This window comes from Henckelia pumila, chromosome 1, assembly GCF_033568475.1.
Source record: "Henckelia pumila isolate YLH828 chromosome 1, ASM3356847v2, whole genome shotgun sequence".
Classification (NCBI taxonomy): domain Eukaryota; kingdom Viridiplantae; phylum Streptophyta; class Magnoliopsida; order Lamiales; family Gesneriaceae; genus Henckelia; species Henckelia pumila.
This window is the reverse complement of record NC_133120.1, coordinates 158,870,954-158,887,485: the sequence shown is the minus strand read 5'-3', so window position 1 is coordinate 158,887,485 and position 16,532 is coordinate 158,870,954. Positions and strand designations below refer to the sequence as shown.

At 33.7% G+C, this 16,532-nt stretch overlaps 1 protein-coding gene across 3 annotated transcripts; it reads right to left on the bottom strand.

The window, feature by feature from the left end:
- Nucleotides 1-4,491: 4,491 nt before the first annotated feature.
- Nucleotides 4,492-12,602, bottom strand: LOC140877385 (uncharacterized). 3 transcript variants are annotated; one of them, XM_073280918.1, is made up of 11 exons: nucleotides 11,849-12,602; nucleotides 10,180-10,444; nucleotides 9,799-9,970; nucleotides 8,937-9,678; nucleotides 8,345-8,771; nucleotides 8,073-8,254; nucleotides 7,361-7,520; nucleotides 6,643-6,867; nucleotides 6,195-6,545; nucleotides 5,587-5,688; nucleotides 4,492-5,069 (listed from the first exon to the last, which is right to left on the bottom strand). In XM_073280918.1, the coding sequence occupies exons 1-11, from the start codon at nucleotides 12,358-12,360 to the stop codon at nucleotides 4,854-4,856; spliced, it is 3,354 nt and encodes a 1,117-aa protein (XP_073137019.1). In that variant the 5' UTR covers nucleotides 12,361-12,602; the 3' UTR covers nucleotides 4,492-4,853. The 3 variants fall into 3 exon arrangements, with proteins under 3 accessions (XP_073137019.1, XP_073137023.1, XP_073137029.1); XM_073280922.1 differs by having other exon boundaries at nucleotides 9,832-9,970; XM_073280928.1 differs by lacking the exons at nucleotides 4,492-5,069; nucleotides 5,587-5,688 and having other exon boundaries at nucleotides 6,269-6,434; nucleotides 6,518-6,545.
- Between the last annotated feature and the right edge of the window lie 3,930 nt (nucleotides 12,603-16,532).

Genomic DNA, 16,532 nt, shown 5'->3' with positions numbered 1-16,532 from the left:
AGTTTTAGTTAAAGAATTGAATATATATCTAATTAAAGTTAATTTTATTTCTTCCTTAACTTAGCAATGGTCATAACTTAAGGGCTGAGCTAGCTCCAATAACATTTCCAATTTTGTCTATCCAAAACTATGATATATGAACATGAGGTGAAGAAGACAAGTTAGAAGTCGATTAATTCGTCCTAATAAATCCGGATAACATGCTCTATAAATACCCCATCATAATGACCGGTTAAATGCACGGAAAAACGCTAAATTTAATAAGTAAGTTATGTATGTAGAAAAATATGGAAAAAAAGAAAGTGGAGATATAATAAATAAAAATTATGACGAAAACCAATTAATTATATATATATATACTATAAACTTTTAAATATATATAGGAAAAACTGCAATTTTGGTCATGTATATTTGTCAATTTGCGATTTTGGTTATTTATATTTTCATATTTAGTTTTAGTCATTCATGTTTCGATTTTTGGCAATTTAGGTCTTTTTTCTTCGAAAATTCTGACGTGACACTGTACATGTCAGCTACACATCAGCACTGTATTGGTGACACATCAGCGCGACATCGAAAAAATGACTAAAATTGCCAAAAAAAAATAAAGATAGCGAACTAAAACTGAAATATAAAAATGTAGATGACCGAAATCGCAAAGTGACAAACATACAGGACCAAAAAAATAATTTTTCCATATATATATATATATGTTTATCTTTCTCGCATGCTGGTGGCAGATGATCACATGTGACCTGCATTTATTAAAGCTAATCCCATAACTAATTATGGCACAAAATATTCAAAGAAAAAAACACACACACACACACAATATATATACACATATATATAATTAGTGTGTGTAATCATGTTCACCCTTGAACACGGATAGAAAACCCTAATATATACGTAGATATATAGACGAAAAAATCGTGGTCCTTGAAAGCAGTAACAGGGTGGCAGAAAGGGGCGATAGGCAGCCAGCTAGCTAGTAGCTACGCTACGCTAATTTATTATTATTATATATAATTATATATATATATATAATTATGTTATAGTAGCTAGCTTGTAGAGTGGTCCTATGCACGTTACATGTTGCCGTGCATGCGAGCTCTAATTTAATGTAAAAATTAATACTATTTTTAAAAATGGTATCATATTATGTTTGATTAATTAATTGGTTTATATGTGTTGTGTTACTCGATTTATTTACCATAAAATTTGATTATGTGGGCAGCTGGTAAAATATGTGAGATTCTCGCGATATTGGTTTTCTTTTCTTTTTTTTCTTATTTTTTTTTTTAGGATTGATTGTAGGTAATCTCAACTTCATAGATTTTCAGTTCAAAGCCAAATGGTTTACATCCACTGCCTTTTTGTGGGTTACATTGGGCTCCAACCTCTCTTACATGTGGCTAATTAAGGATATTAGGGTGAGACTATGCTGCATCTGGAGTTCTTCTCCAAAGTATAGCCCTTGGATCAATAGGGCCCACATGAAAATATGTGGGACCCACATGTTATCATGTGGGCCCTCCCTTGATCCAAGGGCTTAGCTCTACCAGGTGTAGTACACCTGGTGGAGCATAGTCTCACCCAGATATTACGGGTTCGGATATGCTCGCTCGGGATCGATCTTCGGTGGATCTGGGATCGGATCGGATTTGGACACGAAATACATGTTTTCAAAGACCCTTGGTTTCAACTTGCCCCAATGCACAAGATGTTATATTGTAATTTTCTATGTTATATGAATGAAATACTAGTCATGTATTGTGGTTTGATATTATATATAGTCCTTGAATATCCATATGATATGATGTAGAACATGATTAAATGGTGCAAAAAAAAAAAAAAGGACAAATACACCAGATATATATTGTATAAACGGAGTTATGGATGACCTAAATTTGGTTTGTGTTACCTAAATTTGGTTTGTTTTACTCGATTTGTGACCTATTAACCGTCCAACGAAGCCCTCCGGTGAACACCTAGCTAGGCCTAGATTCAAAACAAATAATATGAGATATATATATATCTCAATACTTTTTTGTTTTGAATTCAGATATATATTCACACAAATATCCTGTATAATATTAATCAAAAATTGACTTGACAAGTGAAATTTGTAAAAGTCAACTTGTCTATCATAGGACCAATTTATCGAGTTAGATACTTTTGCTATATCATCAACTTCCTCCTTTGTGTGAGAGCATGTAGTTTTTCCTTTTTGATTGATAATCTCGTGATTGTAATTTTATTTAGTTTCAATAATATTACAAGTTAATACCATAAAAAAAGAATTTGGATCTCTACTACTAAAATTTATAAAATTCACTTTTTGTTTTAACAATATCTATAAAATAAGCAATGGTACAAGTTTATATATATAAATCTATATAACTATTCAAAAACAAAATTTCCAGATGGGAAAATAGCTCTTAGCTATAGATAATTAATCTTTGACATTGATTATCTGCAAATTATATTGAAAAAAAAAAAAGAAAAAAAGAAGAAGATGTTGATATGACCTGTGTGTACGTAATACTAAAACTATCCCATTTTTCATTTCTTCCTTTTTCTATTATCATAAAACCTCTTCTGTATTTGGCTTGTAGGCAAATAGGTTATTATCACAGCAATTTAATAAGGGTAGTTGGCGACAAAAAAAAATTTAAAAAATTTAAAAAAAAATCAATAATTTTGGCAGTTACTATTAAGACTTTTATGGTCTTCTCTATGTTGGTGAAAGTAAGGGCATCAATATGCCTACCTACCAACTATTTTAATTTATGTTCCAACATATATTTGACTATAATACATAGAGCCATAAAAATGTAGGATATATAGACCTGATGAATATTTCTTGAAGTGAACTACTTTGATTTAATGTGTCTCCATTTCCATGTTAAAAATGTGCCAATTATGATTTTGACACCAAAAGAGAGCGACATGTAGACCACATCGATCAAGCTCAGTCTTGGTCTTCTCGTACGAATTCTCAAGTCAATCTCTAATCTCATCTTTTATTTCTAAGGTAAAATAAATATTATTTGAATGAAGGGTATGTTTTCCTGGAGGTTTTTAAATGTTGGTATGAAATAATTTGTTGAAAATGGGGGAAAAATAGAGAGATTTGAGGAAGAAAGGAAGAAAATAGATAGAAAAATAAATTGGAGAATGCATGATTTGGAACATAGGAATGTTAATTAGTACTTACTTGATCTTGAGGGTTGAAAAAAAATTGTTAATGTTTTCAGTATCTTTTTTACTTAAAGGCTCCAGTAATAGCGATGTACAATCCACTAATCTCACTTACAAGCAATTTTATACAATTTTCCAAAGACTTTACTACTATTCTTATGAGATTTTAAAGAATTATAATTCCTAATATACACAAATCTAATAAACCAAATCGCTTTCACGAGGAGGATTTGGATTTAGACAATAAGTTTAAACTCCCCAAATACAAAGAAATGAGCAAAAATGACCAAATACATAAGATTTATGATCTTGATTGTATTGAATTTAAATAAATTTGTTTTGTTTGTAGTTCTTGCTCTCTCATTTTCTTTAAGAGGAGGTCATCTTGTTGGCTCCTAAAATTCCTCAAATTTCAAACAAGTCATAGTTAATCATTTTATTCGTAGCACCTATTTCAATGTCAAAACTTTCATGGCTAAAAATATGGATCTTTTGTACTATATTTTACCTCACATCTATTATTAAATACAATTCACCTTCTTTTTTTTTTTTTTTTGAGAAACATACAATTCACCTTTAGATACATCTCTAGGATACTTTCCTGAAAGTAGCATGAAATTTCCCTAATCCAAACATTCCAGCAATAATAAGCTTTCGAAATTGAAACATTATTCAACTTATCAATTGGAATATATCTATCTACTCGCTAGAAGCAATGTTTCCAACCTTGGTCATGTACTCGAGTCCAAACAGCATTCGGCAAAATTTGGGACTTGGGACTCGTCCAACGTCGAGGACGGCTCGCCCCATGGGATGAGCTCCGGACGTTCATCTAGTAACTTGGTAAAAAAAAATTGGTTCTTGGATGGTTTGTTTAAATGTTGATTGCTGGACTCTCATGCCATACACTTGATTCGAACACTAATACTTAATATACATGTCTCATTATAGCCAAGAGATAAAAATTCAAAGACCAAAGTTACATATTATTATTTCACTAATCTTCATTTTCATATGTTCGAGATTTATATGCCTTTAATGCGTTACAAGTTTTAATAAACTAGTTTCAGCATGCAAAACATTGGATTTTAAAAGGAAAATAAAAAATAAATAATAAAAGACCCTGTGGAATGAAACCATTTTTAAAGCTTATTAATTGCTGAAGACCCAAAATTTGCTCCTAGTGGTCAACACCTGCAATTTTACCAACCGATTCACATTCACGGAAGCCTTCCTTAATTTCGTTGAATCCAAACATCTGTTACAAACGAGTCATCGAACCCAACATAATTAAAACATCTCTTTCATGCACCTGATGAGACCAAGGATCCACCACAATATATTGAAAACCCAGTCAGATGAATTCGTACTTCAACGTTCGTAAATTACATCAATCACAGAATTGCACCATGCGAAACGTTCAGACACCCAAACCTGTACAAGAATGAAATCGTGGATTCTTGTACTCTGTATTTTGTTAGAAAAATAAATTATCGGGTTTATGGATCTAATCCCTCATGTCTGTGATCAGGCTAAAAACTCAACCGTTGCTCTATAGGGATCTATACTATACCTATTGTAACAATAAACAATTGCAAATGTCCCAAAATTCTTGAGTCAGGGTGTATAAATACCAGCAGGAAAGAATACTATTCTTGTTCTGGGCTTCTTGAACTAATTGAGCTGATGTGATTGAGTAACAAATTATAGATGTTCTTGGATGATGGACGATCGGCTGGATCCTTTTCGGTGCATCGACGGTAAAGTTTCACGAGAAACCAAAGGGTTTGAGACTTGGCCTCGAGTTCCTCATCGGATTGAGCCAATTCCTCGAGTTCATCTGTTAATCTAGGCCGCTCTCCTGTCTGCACATGAAAACAGTCAAAACAGATGCAAACAATTACATTATCATATTATATTAAAAAATAACAAATAATATTTCAAAATTTTAAAATGCACATGTACTACTTAAAATGACATGGGCATGGGCATATGTAATAGATTGTGTCATTCTCAGAGCACGACAAACCATGAAAATTATTCTCTAATAGAAAGAACTTCTGAAAATATGTTTCTTAAAATATCTTCTGAAAACACCATAAATTTATCCAACAATTATCGTACTTTCTGTGTAGCAGAAGATAAGGATGTCTCTAAGAATAGTTAAAATTCTAAATGAGAAAAGATTTAAAAGACTTGCATATTCATCAAGTAGGTTTCAAGAACCAGGCAAAATATTAGGACCGAGCATAAAAAATTAGTAGTTTTGTAATGGTACTTTGGCAAATTTTCTAAATCAGGTGGAAGCAAGTTTAGTTATCACCATAATTTTCACACCCTTTCATATACATGCATCAATTGGACATCAAAGAAGCAATTTACCTGCAGAAAATTATGAATTTCAGATTCTGATAATCCAGAATACGGGACCTGTAATGTTAACAATTCCAGAAGCAGACAGCCAAACGACCAGATATCCACCTCCTGTCAAGTTACGAGCAAGGGTAAAAATTGTAAGACAAACAACAAAACCTGAGTGTCTGATTGGAGATAACAATTTACTCTTATCAACTGATCGCTAAATAATGTGAAATGGGGGTGAAGGACTGCTGTGAGAAAAAGTAATATTAATGTTCCGAATTGTGGGAAACCAAAGAGCACGGGAATAAATTATAGTGGTAAGCAACTATGTTTTTAGTGATTCAATTGTGCATCTGAAAAGAAGTTCTGGATGAATGTTCTAGCACACTCCTGTCCAAAGACTAGCCAAACAGAGATATTTCTGATGTGCGAACAATTTATGGAGACACGAAAACCAATTCCATCCACTCAAGTAAATTTTCATGATAACTCTACACATCCATCGATAACAATGTAATGCACACCAACTCACAATTCAATAAAGCAAGAATAACAACTTATATATAATTGTCAATTCATTTTATCACCACATGTCAGTCACCAAAACACTGCCATCAACATTAACTCACCAATCCATATGTGTTTTGTTCATGCATCGAGCGAAACACCTCAGGAGCCATCCACCGAGGAGTACCAACACAGATATTAGGTGGAGGTACTCCAACATGAGCAATGCAGCATGTATGCAGGTAAGAATGAAGAGGGATTGCCCTATCGAAATCACAGATCTTCACAATAGGTGAGCCATCATGCTTCCTTTCCTCGAGATCAATCAATACATTCTCACTTTTTATGTCACGGTGAATAATCTGTTTAGAATGAATTTCAGTCAAGGCAAACGAGACATCCCTGGCAATAGACAATGCCAAGTCCAGAGCAACATGCTTCTCACCAGAACTTGATATTTTCTCCACATAGCTCTGTGGATTTCAGACAGCATAGAAGATTAGCCACAAAAACTGTGTGAAGTCATAGAACGACAGTGCACAAAAATGATCCAACTTATAAAACAGTCACCTTCAAGGAGCCTCCTTTTATGTACTCCATCAAGATAGCAGATTGTAATGAACGATCTCCAGAATTTTCTGCTGTCACAGACCACTTGGAAGTTATCTCATGACCGTAAAATTCTACTATGCAAGAATGGTTCAAGACACGCAACAATCTGACTTCCCCTAAACAAGATAACTCAAAGTTTCTGACTTCATCGGCAGGAGCCCCACTTACTTCCATGGTCCGTACCTGCATAATGAATAAATTCAGAAATGCCACATGCCCAAAAGATATTTGTTTTTATAAATCAGGTCCCATGGTGAAGGCCATAAATGCTTAGAAGATATCCAGATCATGCAAAAGGATACAGTCAGGTGCAAAACCACTGGAAATAAAAGGCAATACACCAAAATGTAATAGATTAATAAATACTCTAGAAAACATATAAAGACCAAAATGATGGAGATTCTGAAATGTACGTAGTCAAAACCTGGTAGGTTAATAAATAATATAAAGACCAAAAAGATAGAGATTCTGAAATGTACGTCGTCAAAACCTTATAGAAGTCATGCAAAAGGCTACAGTTAGGTGCAAAGCCTGATAGAAGTCATAGGAAATAAAAGGCACTACACTAAAATGTAATAGATTAATAAATACAACAAATACCAAAAAGATGGAGATTCTGAAATGTACGTAGTCAATATAATGATATTCCTTCATTAGAACGAATAGAGAAATATACCTTCATTGCAGCCTCCAGTGAACCAAAATTACAGCGCCTCAAAGTAGTGGATGCCAGTTTCCCGATTTCATCAGATACAGATACAGATGGAAATGAACTATTAGGGCTAGCACCTTCATCAGCAACAAGAGGTGTATAGACATGGCTTGAAGGAATATACCTAAAATGAAAAGCATCTCCATTTTAACTTCGAATATTCAGTCAACAGCGCAATTTGAATTAAAAGTGCAATGCCACAAAAAATCATAGTCCTTCATGTACACCAAATACCACAATAGACCATTTGACATGGATCACCAAACTGTTCAAAGATGTTATGGCAGACTGAAACATTTGAAACAAAATAAAGCATATGAAAACATCTGAACTACTCAGAATAAGTGGCAAGCTAAAATATCATTTTAAAGTTGGCTTCAGAATTAGAGTTGTCTTAAAAAAAAAACATTATCTTCTAAAATTATGAGACGAGTGGTATTTCAAGGCGAACCATTCATCTAGAGACAAATTTCCAGATCACTAAGATCTTAAATAAATTAACAAAATCTCAACATGACTCAAAATCTCAACAAAAACATCAGTGAAATTGTGCCGCACGTCAATCATATCTTAAACAAAGATGTTATATCAGGTAAGCATGCCGATAACTACCACACAAATACACATATACATTAACTTTTAGGGCCATAAGTATGTAGAAAACTCAACGGCATACCTGCAGGCATACTCTGGGTCACTTTCTCTCCGGATGTCATGTGGATGGCATGCATCAACTATCATGCGAACCAATGACTGACCCTTTTTCATGACAACTACATTCCAGGCATGCGGTAAAAAATCCAAGTAGCCCCTGACAAGTTCACAAGGGATTCGAGGCTTCATCCGATCACATAGATACTACAGCAGATAACAATGACATCCTATCAGTAATTCTTCAAAAGTGCTGGCACATACATTTTTTTATTTAAAAAAAAAAGTGAGAATTACCTTCAGCAGCAAAGCCCTATGTCTACAAACACCAAATTGTAGATCCCCAATAGGAATTACAGTAGAATTACGTCTTTCTTTTATAAATCGAAGAGATTTTTCACAGATATCATGGAAAACAATATCATCTACAGATTCCACACCCTGCCTGGAGGTTTTATTATTGGCGTCCCTAATTCCAGTTGCACAGGTACAAATAAAAGGCTTCTTGTAGTTTGAACCAGAAACAGCTTTTCGTGTTCTCTGAACAACAGCAAATTTGTCACTTCCACCAAACTGATCGGATACAAAAAGAGCAAGCAATGACGCAATTTGCAAATTATCGATTACTACTCTATGTTCATTGATGGAACGGTTCATCTGATTAAATCGATGCACCAATTGTCGAGCACGTAACAATATGGAGTCTAACTCCTCATCCTTTGCCCTGGATCAGCAATTTAAGATAATTACAACCTTTACAGCTACTAACCTAATATGAAGCAGCTTTAAATCAGATTAGATGAGAACATCCAATAGGTGACAGGCTAATATTGTTCTTTAAATCAAAGCACGATTATAGACAGAAATAAACACTAAGTTCAGTAACTACCTATCAAGAAGAATCACTTCCCGAGAATTCATCTGCAGATTTTTTTCGAAGTTATCAAGCGGCATAAATGGTCGATCTCGCCCTGCATCATAAAATCCATCAGGTAGGTAGTCCCCAACCCCACAAAACGATCTTTCACTATATTGGCAAGACAAGTAAGAAGGGTCATTGGTTGGTCTCCGTGATTTAGTGGGCTTGGGATTGTCAATATCCTTCTCATAATGCCTTTTTGACTTTTGTACACTATTAGATGTTTCAGACGAGGAACCTTCACCCACCACCTTAGCAGCATCTGAAACAGGGTCCAAAACTGCATCATATCCCGAACCGTCAGGTTCTGCCTCCTTGTGCATCCCATCAGAGTCAATTGCCGAACATAAACATCCATCTACAGACTCTTTTGTAACACTTAAATCCTCGTCCCCGGGAATAATAGGTGAACCTACATGCATCTCACCATCTACAATTAGATCTTTGCAATCAAGCTCTGCATCTGCAACAACACATAAATCTTTTGACAAGGCATCATCACTATGAACAGAGACTCTGCACGGCATGCATTTCTCCGACGAGCTTTGCATTGTTGCATCAACTTTCCACTTCTTGCAGTTGTCCAATCTCTCTTGTCGAGCTTTTGTTTGCAAATTATACCTGCGCTTCCATCCTTTGGACCTTCGTGCAGCTAAACATCGATTATTAGGGGATAGTCCAACTAATTGACTTGATGGCGCGGTAGAAGAGCCTGCAACATGTCAAACTACAAACATCAGCCAGATGCAAGATTAAAAAGAAAAACCAACATACAGGCACAGCTTTTTGTGTGTGTTTGAGGGGTGTGGGGGCAGCACACAAACACCCATACAATTAGAGAGAGATAGAGATGCCTCTTCATTACAAGAACTATTATGAATCTCCTGGATGACACCCTCATATACATCCATCTCAGCAGATTCATCGGTGGATAGGTCTTTGCCATTCCCTTCCAAATTGCAGCATATCCATGAAGGTATTTGACAATCAAAGAGTTGATTGTGCTTCAATAAGTATTGAGAAAAAAAATTAACCAATTTTGTAAAACATTCGGAATAAAGGCTAAAAAAACAGACAGTTTGACATCTGAATATGTAGAAATGACAAGGATTTCTCCACGGAAGAAAGAGATCATGACAAAGATTTCTCCATAGAAGATAGAGATCACATCGAGCAAATATCTGTATCCACTGTTAAACATGTGGGTATGTACCTGAAGGTTTAGACTTTTAAGGGTAAGCATTGCTTCAAGTTCGAGTGACGCCAAAGATGTCAACCGGTTACTTGACAGGTCAAGGTTTTCCAATCTATGCAGATATGAAAGTCCAGATGGAAGCTGGGTTAATTTATTATTAGCGACTTTAAGAGATACCAATAGGTTCAAGGAAGCAATTTCATCCGGTAAACTCCTCATCTTGTTAAACGAAATATCCAAGTACTCTAAATTCTCAAGGTAGCCAATTTCTGGAGGAAGGTATCTGCAGGAAAATAACATGCACGTGAAATATAAAACATCACCAGTATAAGCACAACAAACAGCACAGCTTACATGACTGTTGATGCATGACAATGAAATAACATTTATAATAATCATCCATCGTCAAACTACATAAGTAGAATCTATATAGATGATATTGCATATATCGACCAACTACATAAGGAGCAAATCTATCCATATGAGGTTTTAAAGTTCCACCTGTTGCCAACTATTTACCAACAAAAGCTCAACTGACAGCATGACTTAATTAAATATTATTTCAACCAGAGGAATTATCACTGATATTACACTTCGGCACTTCCAATGGGAAACTACATATATAGCAAGTCTATCTATTGAAAGTTTTAAAGATTGTGTCTGCTGCAAACTATATATGTCCGAAAAAGAGTGGTTCGATCCTCAAGGAACTTAAATAAAGAAAAGAAAAAGCAGGACTGGAAGTTTGTGTTTCATAGCACATCGCCAGAAGAAAATCTCCATCTGCATTACCTCTCCATAGATTTGAAAGTGGATAGAAGCAAGAAGTCATTATAGAACCTTGTTGCCTGTTAACCAGTAACCACTTTGGATGTATGTCGCATGGACCTTAAGATTCAGTTGATGCAAAGATGTTGGGTACAGACAGACACCATTATGGGCCAACCAAAAATGTGGTTCTTCTCTTGGTCCAATGCTTGAAAAATGAAAATACAGTCACAGAGGAGAAGGGGGAGGAGGTGGGGGAGGGAGAGGGAGATGAAGAATACATTGTGTTTACCTAGATGTTAAGGTTTTTGTTACAGAAAGAAGAACCAGAATAAGGTTTAGTACACAGCAAACATGGAGTTTTATGTAACAGAGCAAACATAGAAAGTAAATCCCCTTCTATGTAAATCACCCAAATTATCGATGTCTAAAATCTTATAAATTATGCAATCCACGATTGATGCTTCAAGTGCGGAAAAATATGAAAAATAGATACTGATACTACTCAGTTGAATATCGAATACATTCCAACACTTGGATAACCCTACCCCTGTTCCATGCCTCCAATGTTTTTCTCAACAACTATATATATATATACATTAGCTACCACATAGATCTCCACATTCGTGTTTGATTAATTGGTCACGGTTGTAAGCCACCTATAGTGGTTACACAGCTAAAATTCAAATGCAGCAGAAGTGATCTCAACTAACAGAAACTACCCCTACGATTTTTTCAATTATTTCAGCACTCTGCATAGCTCTCACCAATTTGTCTTAGAGTTCATAGCACCTATTGAAGGCAAAATCACTCACTTTGTCTCGTAGTGTACTATATATTTGCTTTTCAAAAAACTAACAGGTATCAATCACAAAGTTCTATCATACAACATTCAGTTCAGATCAGAAGGAATTTTTACCTAATCGAAAAATGACAAATAGACAGCCTTGTCAAGCACTTGAGCCCGGCGATCTCACTCAAAATTGGATAAGCTGATGGCCTAGGTGGCACTCTACAAAGCTCCAATTCTTTCAAGTTCTTCAATTTACTCAACTCCAACCCACTCAATCCGGGAATAGAAACTTTCACTTGCAAGCATTCCAGCTCCACCAAGTTCTTGAACTCCCGGGGAAACAAATTCATCTCATTGGCGAAAAACTTCAGAGTCTTCAGCCCCTTAAGCCTCCCCACAACCCTAGGTATTAAATTCAACTCATTCTTATACATATACACCTCCTCCACCTCATTTTTCCCGACATCAATCAAGGGAAAGTCCAAGATTTTCCCAGAAACATCTATAGCCGACCCCAAATTCAAACCATTCTTGCCACAATCTTCGTCCAGAGTCTCCGTTTCCTCGACTACTCGGGAATCCTCACGCTCCTCCAAAGCGGGAGTTTCTATCGTCTCTGATTCATGAACCTGCATCATTCCTTTCCGCAAATACTTCGATACAAACGAATCAATTGCCACAAAAACTCCTCAAAATCGGTGGCCCTTCCCCGAAGAAAGTAGGCGAAACTAGACACTAAGCTTGGAAGGGAAGATTAAGGGACGGATTTAGATACCAGTTAAGAGTGATACAGGCATACATGTAAGTATAGGTGCTTGTATAGGTCGTTGGAGTATGAAATTTCCGTAGTTTGGGGAGGAGCGGGAAGACGAGTTGAGAAGGAAACCCTAGAATCTAGATGAAGCTTGGCCATTGGGAAGGAAAGATATTTAAAGGTGGTGGCTGATTTGTAATTTTGGGGTAATGTGGGGGGCAGATCAAAATTTTTCAAATCCCATGTTCGTTAATCAGCAAACTTGTACGAACTTTTTCCTAAAAAATTAATTAAAAAGCACAAAAATTGCATAAAAGCATAGCATAAAAGCTTGGGTTTTTTTATTAAATAATATAAAATTAAAAAATATTAACAAAAATAGTGTAAACTGGAGATGTTTTTTATCTAGTACAATCCAGGACATACTGTCCCGGATTCTCTGCCATGACAGTCTCTCCGGATTATTTTTTTATTTTTTTTGGTTTTATAAATTAAAAAAAAAAATAAAAGAAGGAAGAATCTGGTCAAACTTGACCAGACTTCTTTATTGAATCCGAAGCAGTCTGCTCCGGATTCATAAAGGTATCATTATGACACCTTTAATTCACGGGTGAACAACCCCTTGCTCCCCTATTCAATGATTCAATATATATATATTGGCACTTTGCTCATTCTTCATGCTATCATTTTGTTTCGCATATCATCTGCTTCCTTCCTTGTATCGTGTTTCTTATTTTTAAGGAAAGTATTTCTAATGTCATTTTATTTTTGCTTTTTATTAAAATTTTTAATTTAGTCATGTGTTTTTATTTTATTTTTAAATAATGTTGCAGTATAATTTAATTCGGGATTTGAAGTGTACGTGGATTTTTTTTCGTGTTTATTAAAGGTAAGCACCTATGTTTAATTTTTAGTTTGTTGTAATAATTTTTTTTGTTATGATTTTTATTTCGTTGTATATTTTGTTCTAATTTGTTTAAAAATATTTTCTATTTATTAACATTCAATATTATTATTATTTTTTTGAAAGAACATTCATATTATTAATTTTATTATAATATATTTTATTTTAAATTAGAAATGTTTATTAATGACTAGTGTAGTATTATTTCAGATTTATTTCTAATAGATATATTTGAATTAATATACGTAATAAGAGATTTATGTAATGGTGATTATTTTTTATTTTTGTTATTTTTTATAATTCTTACGTATATTAATTCAAATATGTTTATTAAAAATAAATAAATCTGAAAATACTACACTAGTCATGAATAAATTTTTCTAATTCAAATATAAAATATATTATAATAAAATGAATAATTTTGAATGTAAATAATTATTTTGACAAAAATAAGATGTAAATTGATAATTTTATTTTTTTTTACTAAACTCTAGTGTTTATATTTTTTCGTAATACTATCCTACAAAAAATAGAAGCAAAAGTAGATATTTTTAATATATATGCATATATTAGTCAGTAATATAGTCTTAAAATTATCGGAAATAATTAAAATTTCTAAATTTTATTTGTAAAAAATATTTAAATATTATATTAATTATTAAAATTTAACTAGTTTTAATTTTCAAACCGGAAAAATAACTAAAATTACATATTATATATATATAATAATTAAATTTAATAATAATAATATAAATTTGTAGTTATTGTAATTACTAAAATAATAATAATAATTTGAATATTAAATTTAATTTTAAATAAAGTGTAGTAACGATCACAATGTTATTATTGAATAAATAATATCTTTTAGTATAATGATCAATAATAATTAAAGTATTGTAAATAATAATGAAATTAATTATAAAATTATTTATGTTATAGATCACACAATTAAATATTCTTGATTTAATTATTTAAAAAAAATTATGTTATTGATTTAATTATTTAAAATTATATACTACAAACATTACAAAATAAAAAATAAATAAATTATCAATAATAAAATAATATAATAATAATAATTTGAGTAAGAAGATCTTGAATAATAGTAAATAGTAATTAATAAGCTAGTTATATTATTTGTCAGTATTGTTAATAATAATAAATTATGGTGTAATAATGACTTGAGTTAAATAATTTTTTGATATGATAATCGTCAATTACTCAACATGATAATTTAAAAAACTTATTAAAAAATGATGAGCATCAAATCAAGTTATTGAAATATGATAATTACACATTTTATAAAACGAGAACAACTTTTACTTTATTTTTTAACCACTTAAAATCTCACACACACTAATTCATACTAAAAATTGATATTTTTATTAAATTCTTATTATTAATAATATAAATGTATGTATGATGTTTTTATTGAATGTCATCGGTTATTTTTAGATATAAAAAATAATATAACTTACATTCATATTTTATTAATTGTAGGATGACGGAAAATGCAGAAAATGTATTGTATTTACAAGATAGACATATTTCGAACAATATCAATGCCGAGAATATGGATTCACTTATACCCCCACGTCGTTCTGATCATTCTCTATGGACATTGTATAGTGAAGGAATTCACCATCGTGTTCGTCTATGGTTGGCTCGCATGGGTTTTTATGGTATATTACAGTGTGAACCCATAAAATATTATGATAATCACTTGCTTACAGCCATGATAGAGAGATGGCATCGAGAAACACACACGTTCCACCTTCCAGTCGGTGAGACCACGATAACCCTACAGGACGTTGCAATAATTTGGGGTTTGAATATCGATGGCATTCCTATCACTGGTGTAGATACTGCATACACAAAAAATGAGTTGCAGCAACGCTGTTTATATTGGTTGGGTTTTATGCCCGAGGCTAATAAAATCAAAGGTGGCCACCTTTCCCTCACCGCTATACGAAAACACTGTTTAGATCATATGATTAATGATGAAAGCACAGATGACGACGTTGTGAAATATTCTCGTTGTGTGGCATTATTGATTATCGGTGGATGTATGTTTCCGGACTCAGAGAGTTCTGCGGTGAATCTTATGTATTTATCATTTCTTGAGGACATCGATATGGTGAATACGTATAGCTGGGGTTCCGCTGTATTGACCTATCTCTATCACGAGTTATGCAATACTTGTATGGAGTTGGGCGTCAACTTCACGTAGTGTGTTGGCACGATCATCTTCTTCCCTATCACTTGATGCTACATCAGGCTCACTGTCACTACTCATTACATTATGAGAACTGTCACCAAACAGATCATGTGCCTCTGTAATATTTCCTATAATTGCTTCTTGCATATTTGCTCCCCTGATATGGTCATCAACCATATTTTGCGCATTGTAAAAAGATCTTGGGTTCATGATACTCGGTCCTGTATCTCCGTAATTTAAATCCAACACTCTGGATGTATTGAACCCCCTAGGAATATATTCTTGTGTGGGATTCGTGATATGATGACTCCAAGACCGTGAATATAAATCCCATGATAGTGTTTCGTTTTGGACCCATCCGTGATCTTGCTCCGTGGAAACCATGGTGTGATGATCCCAATTGCCTGTATCAGTTCCAGAATACAATTATGAACCTGCGGCATCATTGTGGCGTGCAGAAGTTTGTGGATGCTCATTGAAATCCATTGTACTCAAACCTTGTGTTATCTCTGGCATGAACGGCTCATTATCACAGCTTCTTACCTCATAAGATACTGGAGATGATTCAACATACAGGTAAAAATAATGTAGTAGCGACGAATCAAACATGAATTGTAGACTCTCATCATCTGTGATGTACACATGCTCTTCGATATGACGAGTCATAACTTCATAAGAATATTTTGTTGATAGTTTAATAGTGAATTGTGATGGATCTATTTGTAGGAGGCGGTGCACCTTATTCACCAACTGAGCAAATCTGATAGAACGTCGGATTTTCATGGGCCTAGTTGCTGGTATGCTATATCCGACCCTCTCGTTTTGAACAATAACATGACCACCTAGGTACAATAATGCACTCACATCATTCATCTATGTGGTCAACAAAAAATATATAATATCAAAATTAATTATTAAATTACATATATTATTG

Bases quoted from the DNA above. Each gene is read 5' to 3' on its own strand.
- LOC140877385 (XM_073280918.1), bottom strand. From the start codon at position 12,360: ATGATGCAGGTTCATGAATCAGAGACGATAGAAACTCCCGCTTTGGAG. The intron at 10,445-11,848 runs GTAAAAATTCCT...ATTTTCCTGCAG, and splicing joins ATTTGTCATTTTTCGATTAG to ATACCTTCCTCCAGAAATTG. The intron at 6,546-6,642 runs GTGACTGTTTTA...TGAAATCCACAG, and splicing joins TAAAAGGAGGCTCCTTGAAG to AGCTATGTGGAGAAAATATC.